Here is an 18819-nt window from a genome sequence, read left to right on the forward strand (position 1 = left end):
CTCGAGGATCCCTGCCTGCACTGCCTTGATATGTTGGAACTCCTCCAACCATCAAAACACAAATCCCACAAAACCAAAGTTTATTCCTTTTCCCCAATATGTTCCATGAAAGAGCAGTTACAGAAATCATACATTTGTGATTTTCTTTCTGAAAATCAGTTACAACAAACAAGGCACAAGATATTTCAAGTACTCAAAGTCCTTCCACCATCCCAAAATAAATATATATGTGGTCTTCTTTTAATGAAGATACAATTATATATATCTATCTTCTAAGTAGTCAATAAATTAACATACCATAAATAATTAACAAATAAAACAGAAAAATAGCTAAGCATCTTGCAAGATTCACAATTTTTAATGAAAGGACTAATCACCTTAGCAAATGATAAATTAGAAATAATTATTGAATGTTTCAACTTAACTCAAAATGAGCATGTTCTAAATAAAAACCTTGCAAAAAACTGAACTTGAAAATAAACAACTTCAGCCTGAAACCTTCTAATCAGACAAGTGCATTGATAATTTATTAGACCCGCTCACCCCAGGCGCCTAACACAAACAGACCACATTCCTCTTAGCAGCTTAGAAAAATAGAGCTTTGGTGCCCCGTTACAAGACAAAGAATACAAAAATATTAATCAGAAATAAACATACAGATTAAAGTGTGCTCAAATCAACACATAAAGTGATCTCATAATCTCTTTGGTTCAGTAAGGCAAAAGCAGCTTTTCGTTTCAGTGGTCAACTGCTGAAAAACAGCGCTTAATCTGGGACGGCGCACAGACGGCAAACTGCTACGACTGAAGCTCACCTCCATCCAGCAGAGAGACGACTTCAGCACTCGTGTTATAGAGATGCTGTCTCTGCCGTTCTGATCTATGACTGACAGATGAGTCGCATCAAATTAAAACGGCACTCTGCAAAAAGAATATAATCCAACAAATGAATGACAAAACCAAAACGGCAGTGAGCGCTACAGAGCTGCATGCAGCTGGCAGGACGTTGCTCAGAAAGCTAACTCTGGGATTTTCACTACAAACGTCATGACTGCAGCAACTGATTCAAATTCTCAGTGTTTCACATCCTCTGTTAGCAACAAGAGAATAAAAAACAAAGATAAAACCCTATGATCTGAATTTTTGATAAGGCTTCATATAATTAATATGACGCTACGAACTTAGACCATTAATACCAGTCATGGTATCTATAGCATATGGTTCAAAATGAAGCCCTGTTTTTTAGACTCCTGCTACAGTCTGCTATTCTTCCCTAGCTGGAGCAATAAAAACTATTATCTGAATGTAAACATGGCAGCTAATTTAGAGTTGTGATCATTATGATTAGAAAGATTCTGTCCTTCCTTAAACAGGGATCTGTTATAAATATCTGAGTAAAACCAAATCAGATTTCTCTGTGGGTTAAAAATAAAAAGGTTGTTAAACAGGATTCAGCTGTGTTTTCAAGAGATATATGAGGAAAGATACACATAAGCTGAGGGTACATGAAACTTGAAGTGTGCTGCTGCTGAGCTTGGTTCATCTTCAGTCTCCAGCTCTTCTCCAGAGTAAATCTGGTGCATTTGAGCCTGTCATGTTGTCCAGAGATCAGCTGAGCTGCCCTCCTTTCCAGGCTGAGACGAGTGGTCAGTGTGTGTGTTTCAGAGAGAGGGATGTGTGTGGCAACAGTGCAATCATGGTGCTGCTCAGTGCTCCTTCAACCTGTGAAGATGAGAACATCATGAGTAGGTGTGGTTACGTTCTACAGTCACAAGCAGAAGGCTGAACTTTGTCTTCAGTCGGAGCAAAGGTCTGATGTTTCCTGCGCATGCGCGCGCGCGCACACACACACACACACACACACACACACACACACACACACACACACACACACACACACACACACACACACACACACACACACACACACACACACACACACACACACACAGCAGTGCGAGCCTAGAGACATGACTCGGCCCTTTCAACCACACTCATGTCTCTTATTATCACAGGGACTTGTACTTAAATAAATGCACCACATTACTAAAAGTATGTCTTTCTTCACACATGTTGAGTGTCCACCAGGTTTAGGAGCTGGAATTGTTTGTTTTTTTACCATTTTTCCAGAAGCACATTGATTGGGTCAGACACTAATGTTGGATGATAAAGGTCAGACTTAGTCTCTGGTACAATTAATCTGAACAGGCGTTTTATCAGATTGAGGTCAGGCCTGTCAAGTTCTTCCACACCAAACATGCTGACCCATGTCTTCATGGACATTACTTTGTGCGCTGGTCGGCAATCATTTTGGATCAGAAAGAGACCAACTCCAAACTTTTCCTACAAAGCTGAAAGCATTAAATCATCGTTGATATTTTTTTCTGCCATAATTCAAGAGCGAACGTTGTTTTCAGTCTGAAAGCAGGACTTCATGTCTTTTGTTCTCAATAGACAGACAGACAGGCAGGCAGGCAGGCAGATAGGTAGGTAGGTAGGTAGGTAGGTAGGTAGGTAGGTAGGTAGGTAGGTAGGTAGGTAGGTAGGTAGGTAGGTAGGTAGGTCAGAAAAGGACCTGAGCGGATGAAGACTCACTCTATAGCAGAGACAGGGTGGGACTTGGATGAGGACAGCTCCTTGGCCACCAGCCGTAATAAAAGCTTCAACACAAACAATGAAAACATTTTATAAGCATACAAATTATTTGTAATGGATTAAGGCCTGCAGCTGTGGTCCACTTGGTAGCAACGGAAAATAAAATAAAAATTATATCAAAATCTGACATGATAGAAATGTGGTTTTCCTTGCGCTTGTCTTCAGTGAAGCTGACATAAATGTTTTTTTTCTTCATGTCTAACTGTGTTTGCTCTGTTGTTATGAAGTCTATTAAAGGTAGTTGTATTTTTCTCCACTTTATTATAAACACTGTACACTGTTCAGAAAGAAAAAAGTGGAACTTAGTTAATGAATAACTTTTACTTTAGCACTAAAGCTAAACATAAGTTTTTATTGCTGAGTAAGAGGGTGAGTTAAAAAACGTCGAAAGAAGCTTGGTGCATACTGAACATCTCAAACATTTCAGAGCTCTCTTTTGTCATAGAAATTTAAAACTACTGTCACCCCTGGTCCTGACCTTTAAGTATGTCCTCAAACCACTGAAATATCTCCATACAGTCACTGCTCTGCACTCACCAGCAAAGCGAGGAAGTCAGCAGTCATTAGCATGTAGAAGACCTGATTCCAGCCACCTGCAGACAACACGCCTGCCAGCAGGGGGCCCAGAGCTGCACCTATCACCACAAACACAAACAGAATTTACTACTTCAAATATACAATGTCGTGCTGAACATTAACTGTTTGCATAGCAGAGCCAAGCGAAGCATGAGAAGCTGCACTTCCTGTAAGGTAGGTGACGTTTACATCCGCTGTTCTGGTTCCTACCTTCCTGATGCCAGCTTCAGTGAACAAGCAGCACAGCATGTTTCTATTTGCACTCTGTGCAGGTGGAGCTCTAACAGCAGTAGCCTATCAGAGGGCCCCACAGGCTGATCACTCTTCTGTGTTAGGGAGGTAAACATCTCATCATAGACTTCACTGTGACTGTTTTTTTTAACTGATAAAATTAAAAGATAGACTATGACTGAACAGGTTCCCGCTGTCTGAGCTTAGTGGTTGTATGCAGAATAGATACTTTATTGTCCTACCAAGAACATTTTGCTAGCTGAGTGACCACAACACTGGCCATTGAGTTGGACTTAAAAACAAACAAGAATAAAAATGAATAGAGATTTGCATATCAGAAAGCTAGAAATATGTGCAGAGGAATTTCTTGCCCTTTTCCTTTTTTTGGAACAAGCAGGTTCTGATTGGGATACACAAGGTGTTACCATGTCAACCATCAGGTTACTAGGTCACTGTTGAACCTGTGGAGGTTCACAGGTTGTGAACTCATCGTTCACTCACTACTGAGAACAATCTGTGGGGATTTCCTGTCTTTAGCAGAGGCTGCATCCTGGGAAGTGGTGTTTACATCAAAGAAATCATTAATCAGATAAAATGGGTGGGAAGACTAATTTATAATTTCTGTTTTTGTCATTATGCTGACAGGAAATAATTTGTTCTGCTGCAAAAATTTGACTCCTATTTTTATTAATGACAGAACAACAGAAGGCATGTGGTTAAACAGCAGCTCCATCAGTTACCAAACGTTGATCTGGGGCCTCATTTATAAAGCACCGTATGCACAAAAAGTGTGAAGCGTCATATTTTATGCACAAGTCGGCATGTATACAGATGAACATTGTGTAAAAGTTTGTGTAAATATACGCAAACTTGTTTTTTTTTTTGTGTGGCAGCCACGCAAACTTTTTATGTGGACAATAACAAACTACAAAGCGTCAAAACTCACCTAAATACACAGAAATCTGACTACATTCAGTTATTTAGACCACGAAAGATCAAACCAGATGTTTGTTCGTGATTTTAATATTTTATTGTTTAAACGTAAACGATGAAACTGAACCACATTTATCCTCAGACAATAACCTAACAAGTAAATAAAGACAATAAAATTAAAATTATGTGAAAACGTCACTAGAATGTAAATAGTACTTTTCCTCAGTTTTTGTCTCATAAAGATGTAACACATCGGTCTGTGTGCTGAAGCGCATGAAATGCATCTATGGGGTAATTTAATTCTCAATAAAAAGCAAACCAGGGTTGGATCAGCAGATTAACTCCAAACAGGTTTGATTATTTTTAAGATGATCAAGGTGTGTAGAAAATCACACGTATTTAAGTAGCTGCACAAAGGTGAGCTGCGTAATTGTAGAGCACTTTGGCTGTGATGGAGAGCATCACCAATGGAAGGAGCGATTGATCAGAGATCATATTGATCTCCTGGGAAATGTTATTGCTGGTTTGTTGCCCAGACTGATCATCCTGGAGCTCTGAGCAAAACTTAAAGAAGGAGCCGTGCGGTACCGGTACCGGTCCAGCTGCAGTCGTCCTTCAGTCGCCTTTATGGACAAAAAGTGTCTTCATTCTGTTAATGTGCAACTTCTGCACATGATTCCTCTATTCATAATAAACGTCCACATTCGCCACTCAAAGACTCTCTGACTGTCTATAAATCCCGGCTGAACGCTCTGCTGTTCAGGCATTTGCACAATCTCTTTATTTTTTTATTTTTTTTTCTTTCTTTAGATTGTATTATCTTTATTTTTCTGAGGTGACCTTATGTGCCCTGAAATCAGCTTTTAAATAAAATATCTTATTATTATCATTATAAATACTTATACTGCTACAAACAAGGACGTTGCCATGGTTATTGCTTCACGTGGTGGCTGACTTCTGGGTATTTATACTAATTTAAATATGTATTTGTGGGTGGCGACTCAATTTCCTGCAAATGGGGATGTATAAAGGAAAGGTGTGTGGCCACAAGTGTGCACATGGCTTTATGCATTTGAAGTTTTTTGTGCGCCGCACTTTTCTATATTTGTCCGTACACCAAGTTTTAGTGTGAAAACTGCTCACTCTTCTATACATGAGGCCCCAGATGTTTCTGTGCTATGTGTCAGCTAGGAGTAACAGGAGAACAATTACATTAAACCTCTTGATCAGTGATGTATTGCTAACTTGGGGGAAAGAATAAATAGTACCGACCTACAGATCCTGTCCCATCGATGATGGCTGTGACTGTGGACAAAGCCCTGGCATTGCCTTTCAGGCTTTTGTGTGTTCCCTGTTATCGAAAATACAAAAAGAGGGAATCACAGAGGAGAGGTGTACATGCGAAAGAAAAACCATTTTAAAACATAAAACAGATTTTAGTGTGAAAATACCTACCAGATCTGCTGACACAGCAGTTGTTATGAGAGCATATGGTCCATTCACCAGACCTCCACATACGAGCAGCATTCCTGGGAAACACCAAATCAGTCAAACGTCTATTCCTAAAGACTAGCTCAACGTCCACAGGAAGCATTTCTCATGAAACCATTTGCTCTGCATGCTGTCAATCAATCAATCAAGTTTATTTGTGTAGCACGTTTCAGCAACACGGGATATCAAAGTGCTTTACATCATAAAAACACAAAAATACAAAGTCATAAAACACACAGTCTTCACTGTATCATGTACTTTCTACTCATTTACTGCATGACCTCTCCAGCTTTTCTTCCATCTGCTTACATAAACACTCCTACAATAAATACAACAAACATCTCTAAATGTTTTCCATGTTATTCCATCCATCTTGTAGACCTACTAGTCCTGTCCAGTCATCAATCTTCCCATCTATTCCAATGAGAACGTTTAAGCTTTTCATTCAAAATCTATTTGATCATTTTGGTGCAATAAGGCTGTTGGAACAGATACATCTGCAATTTTTCTCACATCGTCTTTCTGCTGAAGCTTTGTGCATTGCTACATTTGCTGCCACCAAGATTTGATGCTTCTAAGGTCAGTGACCAGCGGCGCTCTAAAGTTCTGCTTTCCGACACATTTTCTGTGCAACTGACAACAGAAAACAAAAGCCCTACACAAAGAATTGCATCTAGTATTGTAAGAGTATGGCTTTATGAAATTCCTGCCAGAAAAAATAATGCTGTTGAAAGCAGACAGGGAAAAGACAGCAGCTTCTCACCAACGGTTGGTCCCAGTCCCAGCTGGCTGATCATAGAGAAGCCATAGAGCTGCAGAGCAAAACGCAAACAGAACCAGAAGGATAATGAGCATCGATATTCATAACTGATCCAAACTAACCATTTAGATAACATACATTACAGGGACCTGTTATCATCCCTGTTCTGGACACTTAAATACTGTGTTTATTCTCTAAGAACCAAAACATGGGGAAGCTTACTGTAGGAGCAGCTAGAAGTAGCATAACTGCACATGTGGTGGCTCTCTTCCCCAATTTATCAGAGATCACTCCTGCCAAGATCCCACCTGTATGGTCATGGACACACACACACGTGCACACACACACACACACACACACACACACACACACACACACACACACACACACACACACACACACACACACACACACACACAGAGTCCATTTATGCCGTTACATCAGGAAAACATTCATGCTAATTCTGCAAAATAAACTGAAGCTAATTTTCTATTTACACCAAAAAAAGCAATAAGGACAAAAAGCCTCAGATTCCATCAGTAATTGGAAAAAACAACTAATTGTACTCAATGAAAAACATAAGACAAATATTTTTAATGGTTGGATAAATTTTTTTAAAATAAAATAAAAAAAATCACTGACCCACAATTCCTCCAACATCAAACAAGGTGGAGAGATCTCCAGCTTTCTTTGCATCCAAGTGAGCTGAACAAGAAACAACAACCATCAGTTCTGTCACATTCCTCTCGCCAGAATAAAGGGGTTTCAGCACAATTCAGTTAATTTATAAAGTGCAGATTCAAAACGACATGTCTTAAGGCATTTTATTTTATCTCGAGGTTATTCAATAGCAGACTATCTTTTTTCCACGGAGCATACAACGCGCCTGAGGAGGGAACTGTTCACTGAAATCTGTTTGGTAAAACTGTTTCCACAGATGTGGTTCTTCAAAGTCATTTGAAACACATGGAACATTACATGTATGCTCCACGTGTACAAGTTTACTCGCTTCAAGCAAACTGAAATGAGGCAAAAATCTTGAGGAGGAAATTGCTGAACGAGGCTGGCAGGTTGTTTACCCACCTGCTTTGGTGATGTAGAGGGGCAGCCAGAAAAGGAAGGTATAGCTGACCAGCTTGGCAAAGAGCAGGCAGAGAGAAAACTCCACCACTCCCTGCAGAAACAAACAGCATGTCACAACATCACAGCGACAACTGACTGGCGTGACAGCAAGCCCAGCAGAGTGTCGGTAAACTGACGGGTATTCGCAGCGCTCCCATGAAGCTGATGGCAGAAGGCTCCGACTCGCTCTTCACCACCACGACCGGCTGGGCAGGGACACACACAGCGTCCCGGGGCAGCAGCAGCTCCGTGTCGTAGTTCTGCAGCAGGACGGAGGCAGGAACAGGAAGGCCACAGATCAGCTGCAGCTCAGCGGAACCGGCTGACACCAACACCAACTCAACACCTAACAGCTCCGTATTCTAACCCCAGAGTCACTTCAAGATTCGCAAGAGGCAGAAAAGGTGAATTTATGATGCTTGAAAATTTATATTTTATATTTTTAAAGCAACCAAATAATTGTAGAAATATCTGTATCTGTGATGAGAAAGATACATTTAAAAAATGAACGGAGTAAAAAAAATAAAGTCCCACTCAGCTTTTGATCTTCTGATTTTGGAGAACATTCAGTCAAATCTCATCAAAGCCTAATTTAACAAGCAGCAGCATGCAGCAAGACAGTGACAGTAAAGAGAAACTCCTCACCAGATTTCAGTTCAAGCTCAGAATAAAGAAAAAGTAAATCTTCTGGTCCTCATCAATAAAATTATCAATATTTCTGGATATTATATCTATTTCATTTCCTGAAAAACGACCATATCCCATTTACCAGCTCAACATGGTAACACTTTACATGAAGGGGGGTGCATAAGACTGATATGACATGAACACATATGGAAAAACGGTGAAAGTTTTAATGCAAAGTTGCATTAAGAGTTCATTAAATGTGTCAACTTTGCATTAAAAGTGTCATAATTTACTGAATAACCCTTCATGACAACAGTCATAAACATTCATAAAGACTCCTTCATGTTCATGACAGGCGTTATGTCACATTTATGACAGTCTTATGCACACCCTGTCAAATAAAGTGTTAGCCTAAACACGATAGCTGCAGGAAAACTAACTGTCAAAAGACTAAGAATATATGACTTAGTTTAAAAAACTGACTAAAAAGTCTTATCTTTCAAGAAAATGGCAGTAAAAGTTAGGTCTGCAAAGATATTTTTATAGGAGATAACAGACCAAAAACAAGATCATTACATTAAAATGCATTACAGCATTAAACCTTATACTAGCTGTGCATAAATGTGATAAAAACTGAAATCAAAACCAAATCAAAGTAATAAGAAATGTGAATGGGTTAAATCCTGACCCAGTGATTTCCAGACACCTCTGGGTTGAGTCTAAATGTTGATGCCCTGGAACAACAAATCCCTCATTTAGCACAACTGCACAGCCAAATTATTCAGAGCCAAAAACCTGAATTTGTATTCAAAGTCAACACGATTGAACATGTTGTTGTTCACGAAGACGTGAACATTTAGATTCAGCCTAAAACATGATGACCAGTGAAGCTGGAGATCACTGACAGAACTGACCTTCCTATTTTGAAGACATTCCTTAAAAAAGCTGTAGGCCTAAAACACAACATGAAGGAAACATTGTGTTCAATTCAAAAATACTTTGATTAAAGGAAAATAAATGTAACTTATGCAAATATCATCAAGTTTGTTCAAAGGATTATGATTTAGCAGTCACTGAATCGTAGCTTCTTATTTTTTCTAGCATTTTATTTAAGAGCCATTTTATCATTTTTGTTCGACATACCAGCTCAAAATTAATTTGTCATATTTCACTACATATGAAACATGACAAATAATGAAGTCCTGGTGGTTTAAAACTGTAAGGAAATGGCTTCTTAAGATAAAATAGCCAGACGTATAACTGCAGCCGACCTCTCCATCCCTTCAGCTCTGTTACATCCTCTCTGCAAGATAAGGCTTTAGATGGACTTCTGTGTTTATGGTCAAATATGTGACCAGGTCCATGTCAGGAGTTCACAGAGCAAAGCCATTACATTACAGCATCTAACGTAATGACGTATTCATCCAGAGAGATGCACACCTGCTTTTTGTTATCCTTGTATTGCAAATATACTTTCGGATGTCCATTTTCTCCACTCCAGCTTTTGGCTGAGACCTAAATAAAGACAGATTTACTATATAAAACAGGTAAACACACACAGGAAGGATAAAACAAATGTCCTTTACTCACGCTGCTGCCAGGAGACGGGTTCTGAGTACATACGCCTTTTAAGTCATTCGGATCTGAGGAATGGAAACCGGTTAGGTGAATATGGCAAAACTGTAGAGTGAGAAAATCCATCAGCCTTATTCAGTGCTTTTATTTTGAAATGATTGCTCCTTTAGCAACTCCGCAAGGTAACGTCTCTGACACGAGCATATCAGGCTGGAGTCAAACAGTGAAACCTCTGACCGATGACTAAAGTAAGCTTTAGAAGTTATTTTGTGAAAACAATGCATCTTCTAACAACCTTTGTGTTTATTCCCCTACACTTATATTAGAAGTTATTATTTAGTTTTATTATTATTATTGGTGTGAACATGTTCACCTAAAAAAAAACTAAAGTAGACATTTTGAACCCTGTAAAAACTCTGATATGTTTTCACAGATCGGCGTTACGCTCTTTACATAATTATGATTATTATGACTTTAATGACTTTTAGACTTACGTTCAATAAGGAAAAGGAAACAAACGACTCCCATTGCTGCGATGATGAGGCCTGGCACAATGAAGGAAAGGCCCCAGTTAGAGGAGACCCAGTACCCAGCGATCAGAGAGCCCAGGATGTTCCCCACTGAGGTGTGGGAGTTCCAAAGTCCCATGATGAGCCCACGCCTGCCAACGCCACAAGGTTTCATCACTACGCCTACATCAGCTCCATTCAGCTTTACATGAAAGCTGTGAATTATTCTGCCTTACCTTCCTTTTCCAAACCAGTTGCCAATGCAGGTGACCACACTGGGCCAACCAGTAGTTTGAACCAAACCATTGGCCACCTGGAAAAACAAACGGAGAGCCACGTCAACTTCCTGTACACATATCAACCAAAGCTACATCAGAAGTAAATGTGTCTGCAGTTACACTGAAAAAAGAGAACGGAGCTCCAACCTCAAGAAACTGAGGCAACTTGTAACATGAATTTAATTTGATTATTTGTAATAAATTAGCTCAATTTTTTCACTGATTTTGTTTTTTTCAGTACAGCTGTCCTGACTGAAAAGTCCCAACTAGCCTGGTTAAAATGGGTGTTGTGTGCGTCTCACCTGAACAAATATATAGAAGCCGAGGCTGTGAATGTTGTAAACGTAGCCAAGTCCAAACAGGCAGGTGAAAAGCCCACTGCTCAGCATTCCCACTGTGAGATACAGCCGGATAGGCAGGCGCTCCCCAATGATGCCGCTGCACAGGGGGAACAGCAGCAACATGCTAACACATTCATCTGTGACGTAAGAGCTTCATTCATGACTTTCATAAAGAGGATCCTGATTCTGTCCAATTCATTTTGCTTATGTTCAAGTGCGTTGAAGTAAAACAGAATAAACAGAACATGTTGTATCTGTTGGTAATTTTGTGTTTTTGCACTAAAATAATTCAGAAACTGTGAAGAAGGGATCACATGCTTGATTCCCTCATCTGGTAATTACTTCAGTAGAACTCTAGACGATCTAGTGTCACATAAACACCAAACTAGAATTAATAGTTTGGTGTTTATGTGATACTAAAACCTCTTTCTCACCATTCAAAATCTACTAAATCAACTTCCCCTTCATGTTAGTTTTATGTTAGCGTTGTGCTAGTTTGTTAGCGTTGTGCTAGTTTGTTAGCGTTGTGCTAGTTTTATGCTAGCTCAGTCATACTGATGTCTCACCTGAGGTACATCCCAATGGCATAGGCACAGAGAAAAGAGTAGTCCATGGCTCCTAGCAGCTGCTTGTAGTTGCTTTTATCTAAAATTCAAATATTAATTACTAAACAAAGATTATGCAGCTGGCAGTTTATTACTGTTTTACTGATGAGGGTTCTTTCCAACTTGACTGCCCTGCTTATGCTTTTCTGTTTAGTTTGAGGCAACAACTTTTGGAAATAAAGCAAAAAGCACTAAATCCACAAGAGCTGCCAAGTACTTTATACAATTATTTATTTATACAGGAAGAATCTTGAGTCTCATTGTCTCGTTTACGTTATATACATCACAAAAAATATACTGACAGCTCACCGTTGCTGTGGCAACAGGATTCATGGATTGTTTGAGTTCAAGTGTACAGTAATTGACCTTTTTAGCTTTCAGTAAGATAGCCTGCATTTCAAAGTGCAGTGCGATCCATCAAAAGCATAACCCGGATTTCTTTCAGTTTAATAAATTCCCAAATGGGTTTATTGAACAGCTAAAGACTGACCGGCACATAAGATGATCAAGCAAACATCTCCGTCTCCTACTGGATATCTCACCAGTCTTTTCATTTCCCAGACAATCTAACTGTAGATTACAACTGTGAGTATTCCTGAAAACATCACAGATACTTCTAAAACAGAAAATGTCCACGAAACTTTGAACAAATTATTTTACAAGAAAGGACAATTAAAAATCAGTTTTTCTCCAATTAACTATTTCAGTCACATTGCCTCTGTGAAAAGGAGTTTATTCTGACTGGCCTCGCTGTTTAAATAGAGGTGGAAAAATGTCCAACATGAAAAACGTAAAAAATAATCTAGGGTACCCCGATTGCAGTTTTCTGACCAATCACTGATCACCGATCTTTACACAGCATGACCTGGGGCCTCATGTATAGACGAGTGAGCAGTTTTCACACTAAAACTTGGCGTATGGACAAATTTAGAAAAGTGCGGCGCACAAAAATATATGGATGTATAAAGCCGAACCTGCACACCTTTCCTTTATAAATCCTAATATGCGGGAAATAGAGCACAGCTGCTGGTCCGCCCTGTCGCCACTCATAAATACATTATATAAATTATTATAAATGCCCAAATCTGCCACCACGTGGGGCAGTAACCATGGCAACGTCCTTGTTTGTACCCGTATAAGTATTTATAATAATAATTATATATTTTTTAAAGTGCTTTGAGGGCACATAAAGTCTCCTAACAAAAATTAAGATAACAAATTTTAAGAAAAAAAATCAAAATTAAGAAAATAAATAAATAAAGAGGTTGTGCAAATGCCTGAACAGCAGAGCGTTCAGCCGGGATTTATAGACAGTCAGAGAGTCTTTGAGTGGCGAATGTGGACGTTTATTATGAATAGAGGAATCATGTGCAGAAGTTGCACATTAACAGAACGAAGACACTTTTTGTCCATAAAGGCGACTGAAGGACGACTGCAGCTGGACCGGTACCGGTACCACACGGCTTTATACATGAGGCCCCAGGTGTTTTGGATTTTGGGTGATACTTACACTGTCTGAAATGTTGCTAAATATAGCAAGAAAGTTGCTGAGTTGGCAACAGTGGGGCGACAGTGGTGATTGAGGAGGGTATTTGATTTTTAGATATTTGCTGTGGTAGATAAGATCTACAGCAAATATGGGAATAAAGGATAAACATAGGAAATCTCGGCCAATTTATCGATGCACCCCTAGAATAGTCTCAATACAGATAAATACCAAAAGGCTTCCAGCTGCACTGCGTCTCAGTGTGGGGTGAAGGGAAAGAGGCTTCCTGGCCTCCACCGCTGGCCACAGCGCCGCTGGCGGCTGCCAGCTCAGTGGCTGTTGAGCAGTTCTTATGAAGCTCGCTCTGGCAAAAATAAAGAAAAATACCATCAAGAACTGTTCAATCTCAAGCTCCATACAGACATGGCATTCATTTCCCTGAGGTTGTTTTCTATGCCTGAAGAGCAGCTTCAGATTTTGTCTTGTTAGTCTTTTGCCGTAATCAGGAGAAAAAAAATGAAAAACTTGAAGCTGAAGGAGGCTGGTCTAGACTATTAGCACCAATAAGTCAAAACCTGAATAGAAATCTGGTTTTCAGTCAGACTTCAGATAAACATGACCCCCTAATGGCAACATCAGAATGGCTTCCATCATGGCAGGATTGTTGAGCAGAACGAGCCAGAAGAAGCCATCGCTGTCAGAAATCTGGACATGTTTCATGATGGGATCGTTGTTCACGATCACAGCCTGATGTTGCTGCGAGCCCAGGTCCACAGCCTGGTCAATCGATCAGTCAGTCAAGTGATTGGTAGATTCCAGCATTACTGGATGTAGCACTATATCCCACTGGCAGGGTCTTCTGCTCATCCCAGTGGAGGAGGAAATGACCGGGTCCTTCAGCTGGACAGGCTGGATTTAGATCGTCTTCAAGGGGAATAATGTCCCTGTCTCAGAGGAGTGGGGATGGGTGGCATTTAAAAAACAGATCATGCAGCAACGTTCCCATCAAGCTGCTGGAAAAACTCAAAACTCACATCAAGCATGTTTAAACAAAGCTCAGAGATAACCAACAGGATGAGTCAACACTGTGCTACTTTTGACACTTCTGGTTCTGTTCTGGGTTTTGCTTGGGCCGCGTTCTTGAACTCTGGACAATGAGCAGCTTGTTTGAGTTTAGATGTCATTTTCAAAGAAACTGCCTCCCCTACTTGTTTTATCTCTGTTTCTTTGTTTCGTATTTAAAGCAAACAACCTTCTTATAATCCAGCAGTGTGAAATGTGAAAGCTAATTTCTTCCTAGCCGTCAGGTTTTGATGACATTAGAAGTTCACACACAGATGTTACCTTTACGATACTGATGGGTTTCCTGGAAAGGTGAAAGCTAGTGTAGAGCAGGAAGGTCAGCATGAAGGTAAGACCTCGGTACCTGCAGGAGAAACACAGCGTCATAGATCCACAGCATTTCCTCTCCTCCTCATGCTAGCAACAGGAAGGAGATCCATATCCCAACACAGAAACCTGGACTGTGGGAATATGATCCGACTTCCCAACATCTGAAACCGGCTGGTCGAATGCATGAAACTAAAGAGGTGAAGGATGCCTGGGTTTGAGCTGAAAGTCAGGAGAGGAAGCAGCTACCTCCACGGCTCTCATCAGGAAAAAGACCTTCATGAGTCTGCCTGTTCTCCCTGTGCCTGTGTGGGATCTTCCCAGGTACTCCTCCTTCCTCCGTCCTCCCACATGTGGGATGTAAGCATCCCACATGATGTTGACATCATGTTGACTGTCAACTTGTCAGGTTGACTGAATGCACTAATTTGCCAATAGGCATGAGTGTGTGAGTATGTGAGTATGTGAGTGTGTGTGTGCGTGCGTGTGCATGTGTGTGTAGCCCTGTGATGGACGGAGTGACCAGTACAGGGTTAACCCTACCTCTGGTCAATGACTGCTGGTCAAACCACCTGCAAAAAAAGCTAATGGAGGGATGCAGGGACAAAGGAGTGGATGAACAGATGGAAGGACGGATGCAGACCTACCATTGTTCCCTGTTGAAGGACACCAGCAGATGGATCCCTGGAGGAACAGGAGCCATGATGCGAAAAAAAAAAAAAGTGAGTTTCAGGGTAGGATTTGGTGAAATAAGTTCAGCATTCCAAGCGGCCTCAAACTCATCAAGATGAAATTAGTCATCTTCCGCTTCACAGCAGACCGACGGGGACATGGACGCCTGGAGGACACATGGCTGACACCTGCAAGTGGAGGTGGAGGAGGCAGACGAGTGAATAGTGAGAAATGACAGAATCAATAAAATCAAGAAAGGCAGGATCTTAAACGAGACAAAGGTCTAGAAAGGTCTCCATGCTGGGCTAGGGTAAATATACTTTACATAAAATAATCTGTAATCCTTAAATCAAAAATCAAATGTAGATGACTGTATGCCGCAAAACAGGTTTTATTGCTCTGATTCAGGTTTACTCTTAATAATCAGCCTTTTCAAAAATGCACTAACTTTTCATTTATTATTGGTGAATTTGAAACGACAGTTTAAATTTAATCTGTTATCGAGATGGTTGCACTATTTGTGGAATGCTGCTTTCTGAACTCTGATTTTGTGAATAGTCTCCTTTTTTCCAGCCTCTATTCCATATGGATAAATTAACACAAGCTCTCAGAAGCCTCAGTTTGCAGGTGGAGTCAATATAGAGTTTTGAACTAGTGTGCTGCATCACAGTGAGGATCTGTTTTGCTGGCAGCGTTTCTGCTGTACTAATTAAAACATACAGAATAAAGACAGGCTACTTAAAAAACAACAAAATTAAAACATCAGAACTATTGCAAATGTCTGGAGTAATGAACAAACAACAACTGAGCAACTTTGTTGTATTCGCCTGAGGAAACTCATTCAGAGTGCAACTCAGATAAATGTTATGTTTTGATCTTGTTTTCATGCTTCTCCTTCCTATTGCTGCCCTGGGAAACTCTCCATTTAATCTCCAGTGTTCATCAAGCCTGGGCCAATTAGTTTCTACTAGTGATATTCAGGAAATGACGGGAAAAGGAAAGTCAGTTCTCAGGAGAAATGAGTCATGGTTTAACTCTTGAAGTTCCGTAGCGACAGGCGCGATGAAAGCTGCAGGTGTTGCGTGAGGTTCGAGTGAAAAAGCTTGAAGCCTTCATCTAGAAACACAATATTCAGATACAAATGAACCGACTGTGCTCTTCAGCTTCTCTAGTTATTAACCATCATCTTCGCCGCTCATCGCGGATGTTCAGACGTGGCTGCTGTGTGTTGAACAGAAAGCCAAACATCCCTGCATGACCCATCTTTACAAATGATCCGATCTGTCATTAAATACAGATAAAACCAGAGGAAGATATAGATTCAGGAACAACATCTCTGCGTTGCTTTTATCGATACTGAGAACAATGTCGGCTTCCGTCAAGTTCTGGGTTCAAACAGCAGCTAGCTAAACCACATTAAAGCAGGACTGACCCATCAGTTCCCCGTATTCTTCCCAGGACAGTTTTCACCCCAACACCACGTTTATTCTGCCCACCTTACCGTGTTCACCGGAGTCACGGACTTTGCTTCTCTGTACGGAACACAAGAGCCGCCACTTCCTAGTTTGTTGAAAGCAACAGTCAACATCCAACCACACTCTTCCACAAAGAAACACTCACTTAGCGACACACAGCGTGTATGGCAAGACGATTTAGGATGTAATGCTTAACCATCTACATCGCAATAATTTTTGAGACAATTAATCGCTCAGCAAAATTTGTTATCGTGACGGTATACACCAACAGTGTCATGAAGTGTCATTCAGTAAATAATGACAATTTTAATGAGAAAATGCTTTATGGATGAAAGGTTTTGTGTTTATGACACTGTGATGTCAGTCTTATTATGCACATCCCATCAAATAAAGTGTTACCAAAATGGTAATATATTGAAAGCACAATGTAATTAGTTTCACCTGTAAAGTGTGTTGTAATGGATCCTTCTGTGTTCTGGTAACCTGATGTGTTTGCAGTACTGATGTGTGCATGAAGCATGTAATGTACAAAGTGGCAAAGAATAATAATAAAAGCCATTAAGTACCGTAACAAAAACGTTACTTCATTAGTGATTAAACCAAAAGTATATGTGTATCATACTGTAATCACACTACACATTAAATATGTATTTAGAATATACTTAAAATACAATCTAAGTATGTTAAATGTAATTCAATCACTAAAATAGTACACTCTAAATATACTAATCAAGCACGTTACATAAAAATAAGTACACTAAGTACTACTTAAGTTTGTCCAAAAAAGTACGTTGAAGTATGCTTAGCACACTTTAAATAGTGCTTAAATACTACGTAAATACACTAAGCACCAAATTAGAATTTCAAAAAAGTCACACTTTAAGTATACTAATTCTAAGTATACTTGAAATACACTCATGATTAGTCCTACTAGATTAGTCCTTAAGTATGTTAAAATTTAACATAGTACACTAATTTTTAATTTGGGTTAACCTAAACAATGTAATATTATTTAGATGTAATCTGGCTAATGGCAAGGCGTCGTGCTGACTTCTAAGCGTCAAGCAAATCAGTCTGATTAAAATAATACTAATGCGTGTGTGGGCAGGGTCGCAACAACATATTATTCAGGTGGATGCGAACACAATAATCGCCCCTTCTCCTCGACCCTCCCCCCAAAAAAGGAAGGAGCACACGCGCTACATTCTTAGGTGGATGCGTACACAACATACGCTTGAACGGCCCTGCGTTTGTTGTCAGAGCGGAGCGCATAGAGCTCCTGCTGCGGCTCCACAACGCGGATATCCTTCTGTACAGATTTGTGACACTTATCTTAATATTAATTATTATAATGGCGTTTAGTTGCACAACTTTACGGACTCGTTCAATCGTGGCTGTTTTCACGTTCATTGCGCTGTTCATGATGTTTTCTGGAGCGCAACGCGAAGCTCGACGTCATTCTCAGCAAATATATTAACTTGACATTAGCAAAGACAAGCGGGAGACTTTCTGTCTTTCGAAATACGGGCCATTCGTTTCTTTCTATATTAAAACTCACCCTTTTCATTTTTGTTTGCAACTCAGAGGGAAAAGTGTTTTTCAAAAATAAAGAATCCCTTCTTTTTGAAGCTAAGTGTGCTGTATTGATCCCGGCTTCATTCATTTGATTGATAGATTTAATTGATCTATTTGAAACAGCAATGCTACAAGTTGAATATATTAATCTCGACAAATTTTCCGTTTTTGATTTGTAAATTGGTCCTAAAATAGAAAGGTCTATTTGGAGTCATGAGCTATGTTTGGAATTACAGTCTTTAATTTTATTTTTCAAGAGTTAACAACCATATGGGCTTGCACCCAACTTGGAATTTTGGACGATTTATTGTTTTAATTTACTTTAACATGAGACTCTGGCACATATGTCACTTTGTACTGTTATTTTCTGTGTGCAAGAATATTGTAGCTGTTATGTTCTTCTTCCTATGTTTTAATTAATGCTCCCCTTGCCAAATTTTGTGATATGTTAACAATTATGTGTCGTTGTTTTTTACTGAAACAAATAAAGAAGTAATAATAATAATACTAATAATAACAA

General features: G+C 39.8%; 1 protein-coding gene across 3 annotated transcripts; it reads right to left on the reverse strand.

Annotated features, from left to right (window-relative positions):
• Positions 1-63: 63 nt before the first annotated feature.
• slc37a1 (solute carrier family 37 member 1) lies at positions 64-16875 on the reverse strand. Of its 3 annotated transcripts, none has more exons than XM_088012607.1 (21): positions 16751-16875; positions 15225-15437; positions 14533-14614; positions 13420-13552; positions 11664-11742; positions 11059-11194; positions 10715-10791; positions 10464-10630; positions 9985-10037; positions 9835-9909; positions 9309-9347; positions 7905-8027; positions 7729-7819; positions 7288-7350; positions 6868-6953; positions 6649-6697; positions 5850-5923; positions 5667-5745; positions 3192-3289; positions 2595-2659; positions 64-1721 (listed from the first exon to the last, which is right to left on the reverse strand). In XM_088012607.1, exons 2-21 carry the CDS (start codon positions 15278-15280, stop codon positions 1706-1708), a joined length of 1641 nt encoding a protein of 546 aa, XP_087868733.1. In that variant the 5' UTR covers positions 15281-15437; positions 16751-16875; the 3' UTR covers positions 64-1705. The 3 variants fall into 3 exon arrangements, with proteins under 3 accessions (XP_087868733.1, XP_087868736.1, XP_087868741.1); XM_088012610.1 differs by having other exon boundaries at positions 2575-2659; XM_088012615.1 differs by lacking the exon at positions 9309-9347.
• Between the last annotated feature and the right edge of the window lie 1944 nt (positions 16876-18819).

Source organism: Poecilia mexicana, unplaced genomic scaffold, assembly GCF_051168715.1.
Source record: "Poecilia mexicana isolate PSO_F unplaced genomic scaffold, ASM5116871v1 scaffold_2, whole genome shotgun sequence".
Lineage (NCBI taxonomy): Eukaryota > Metazoa > Chordata > Actinopteri > Cyprinodontiformes > Poeciliidae > Poecilia > Poecilia mexicana.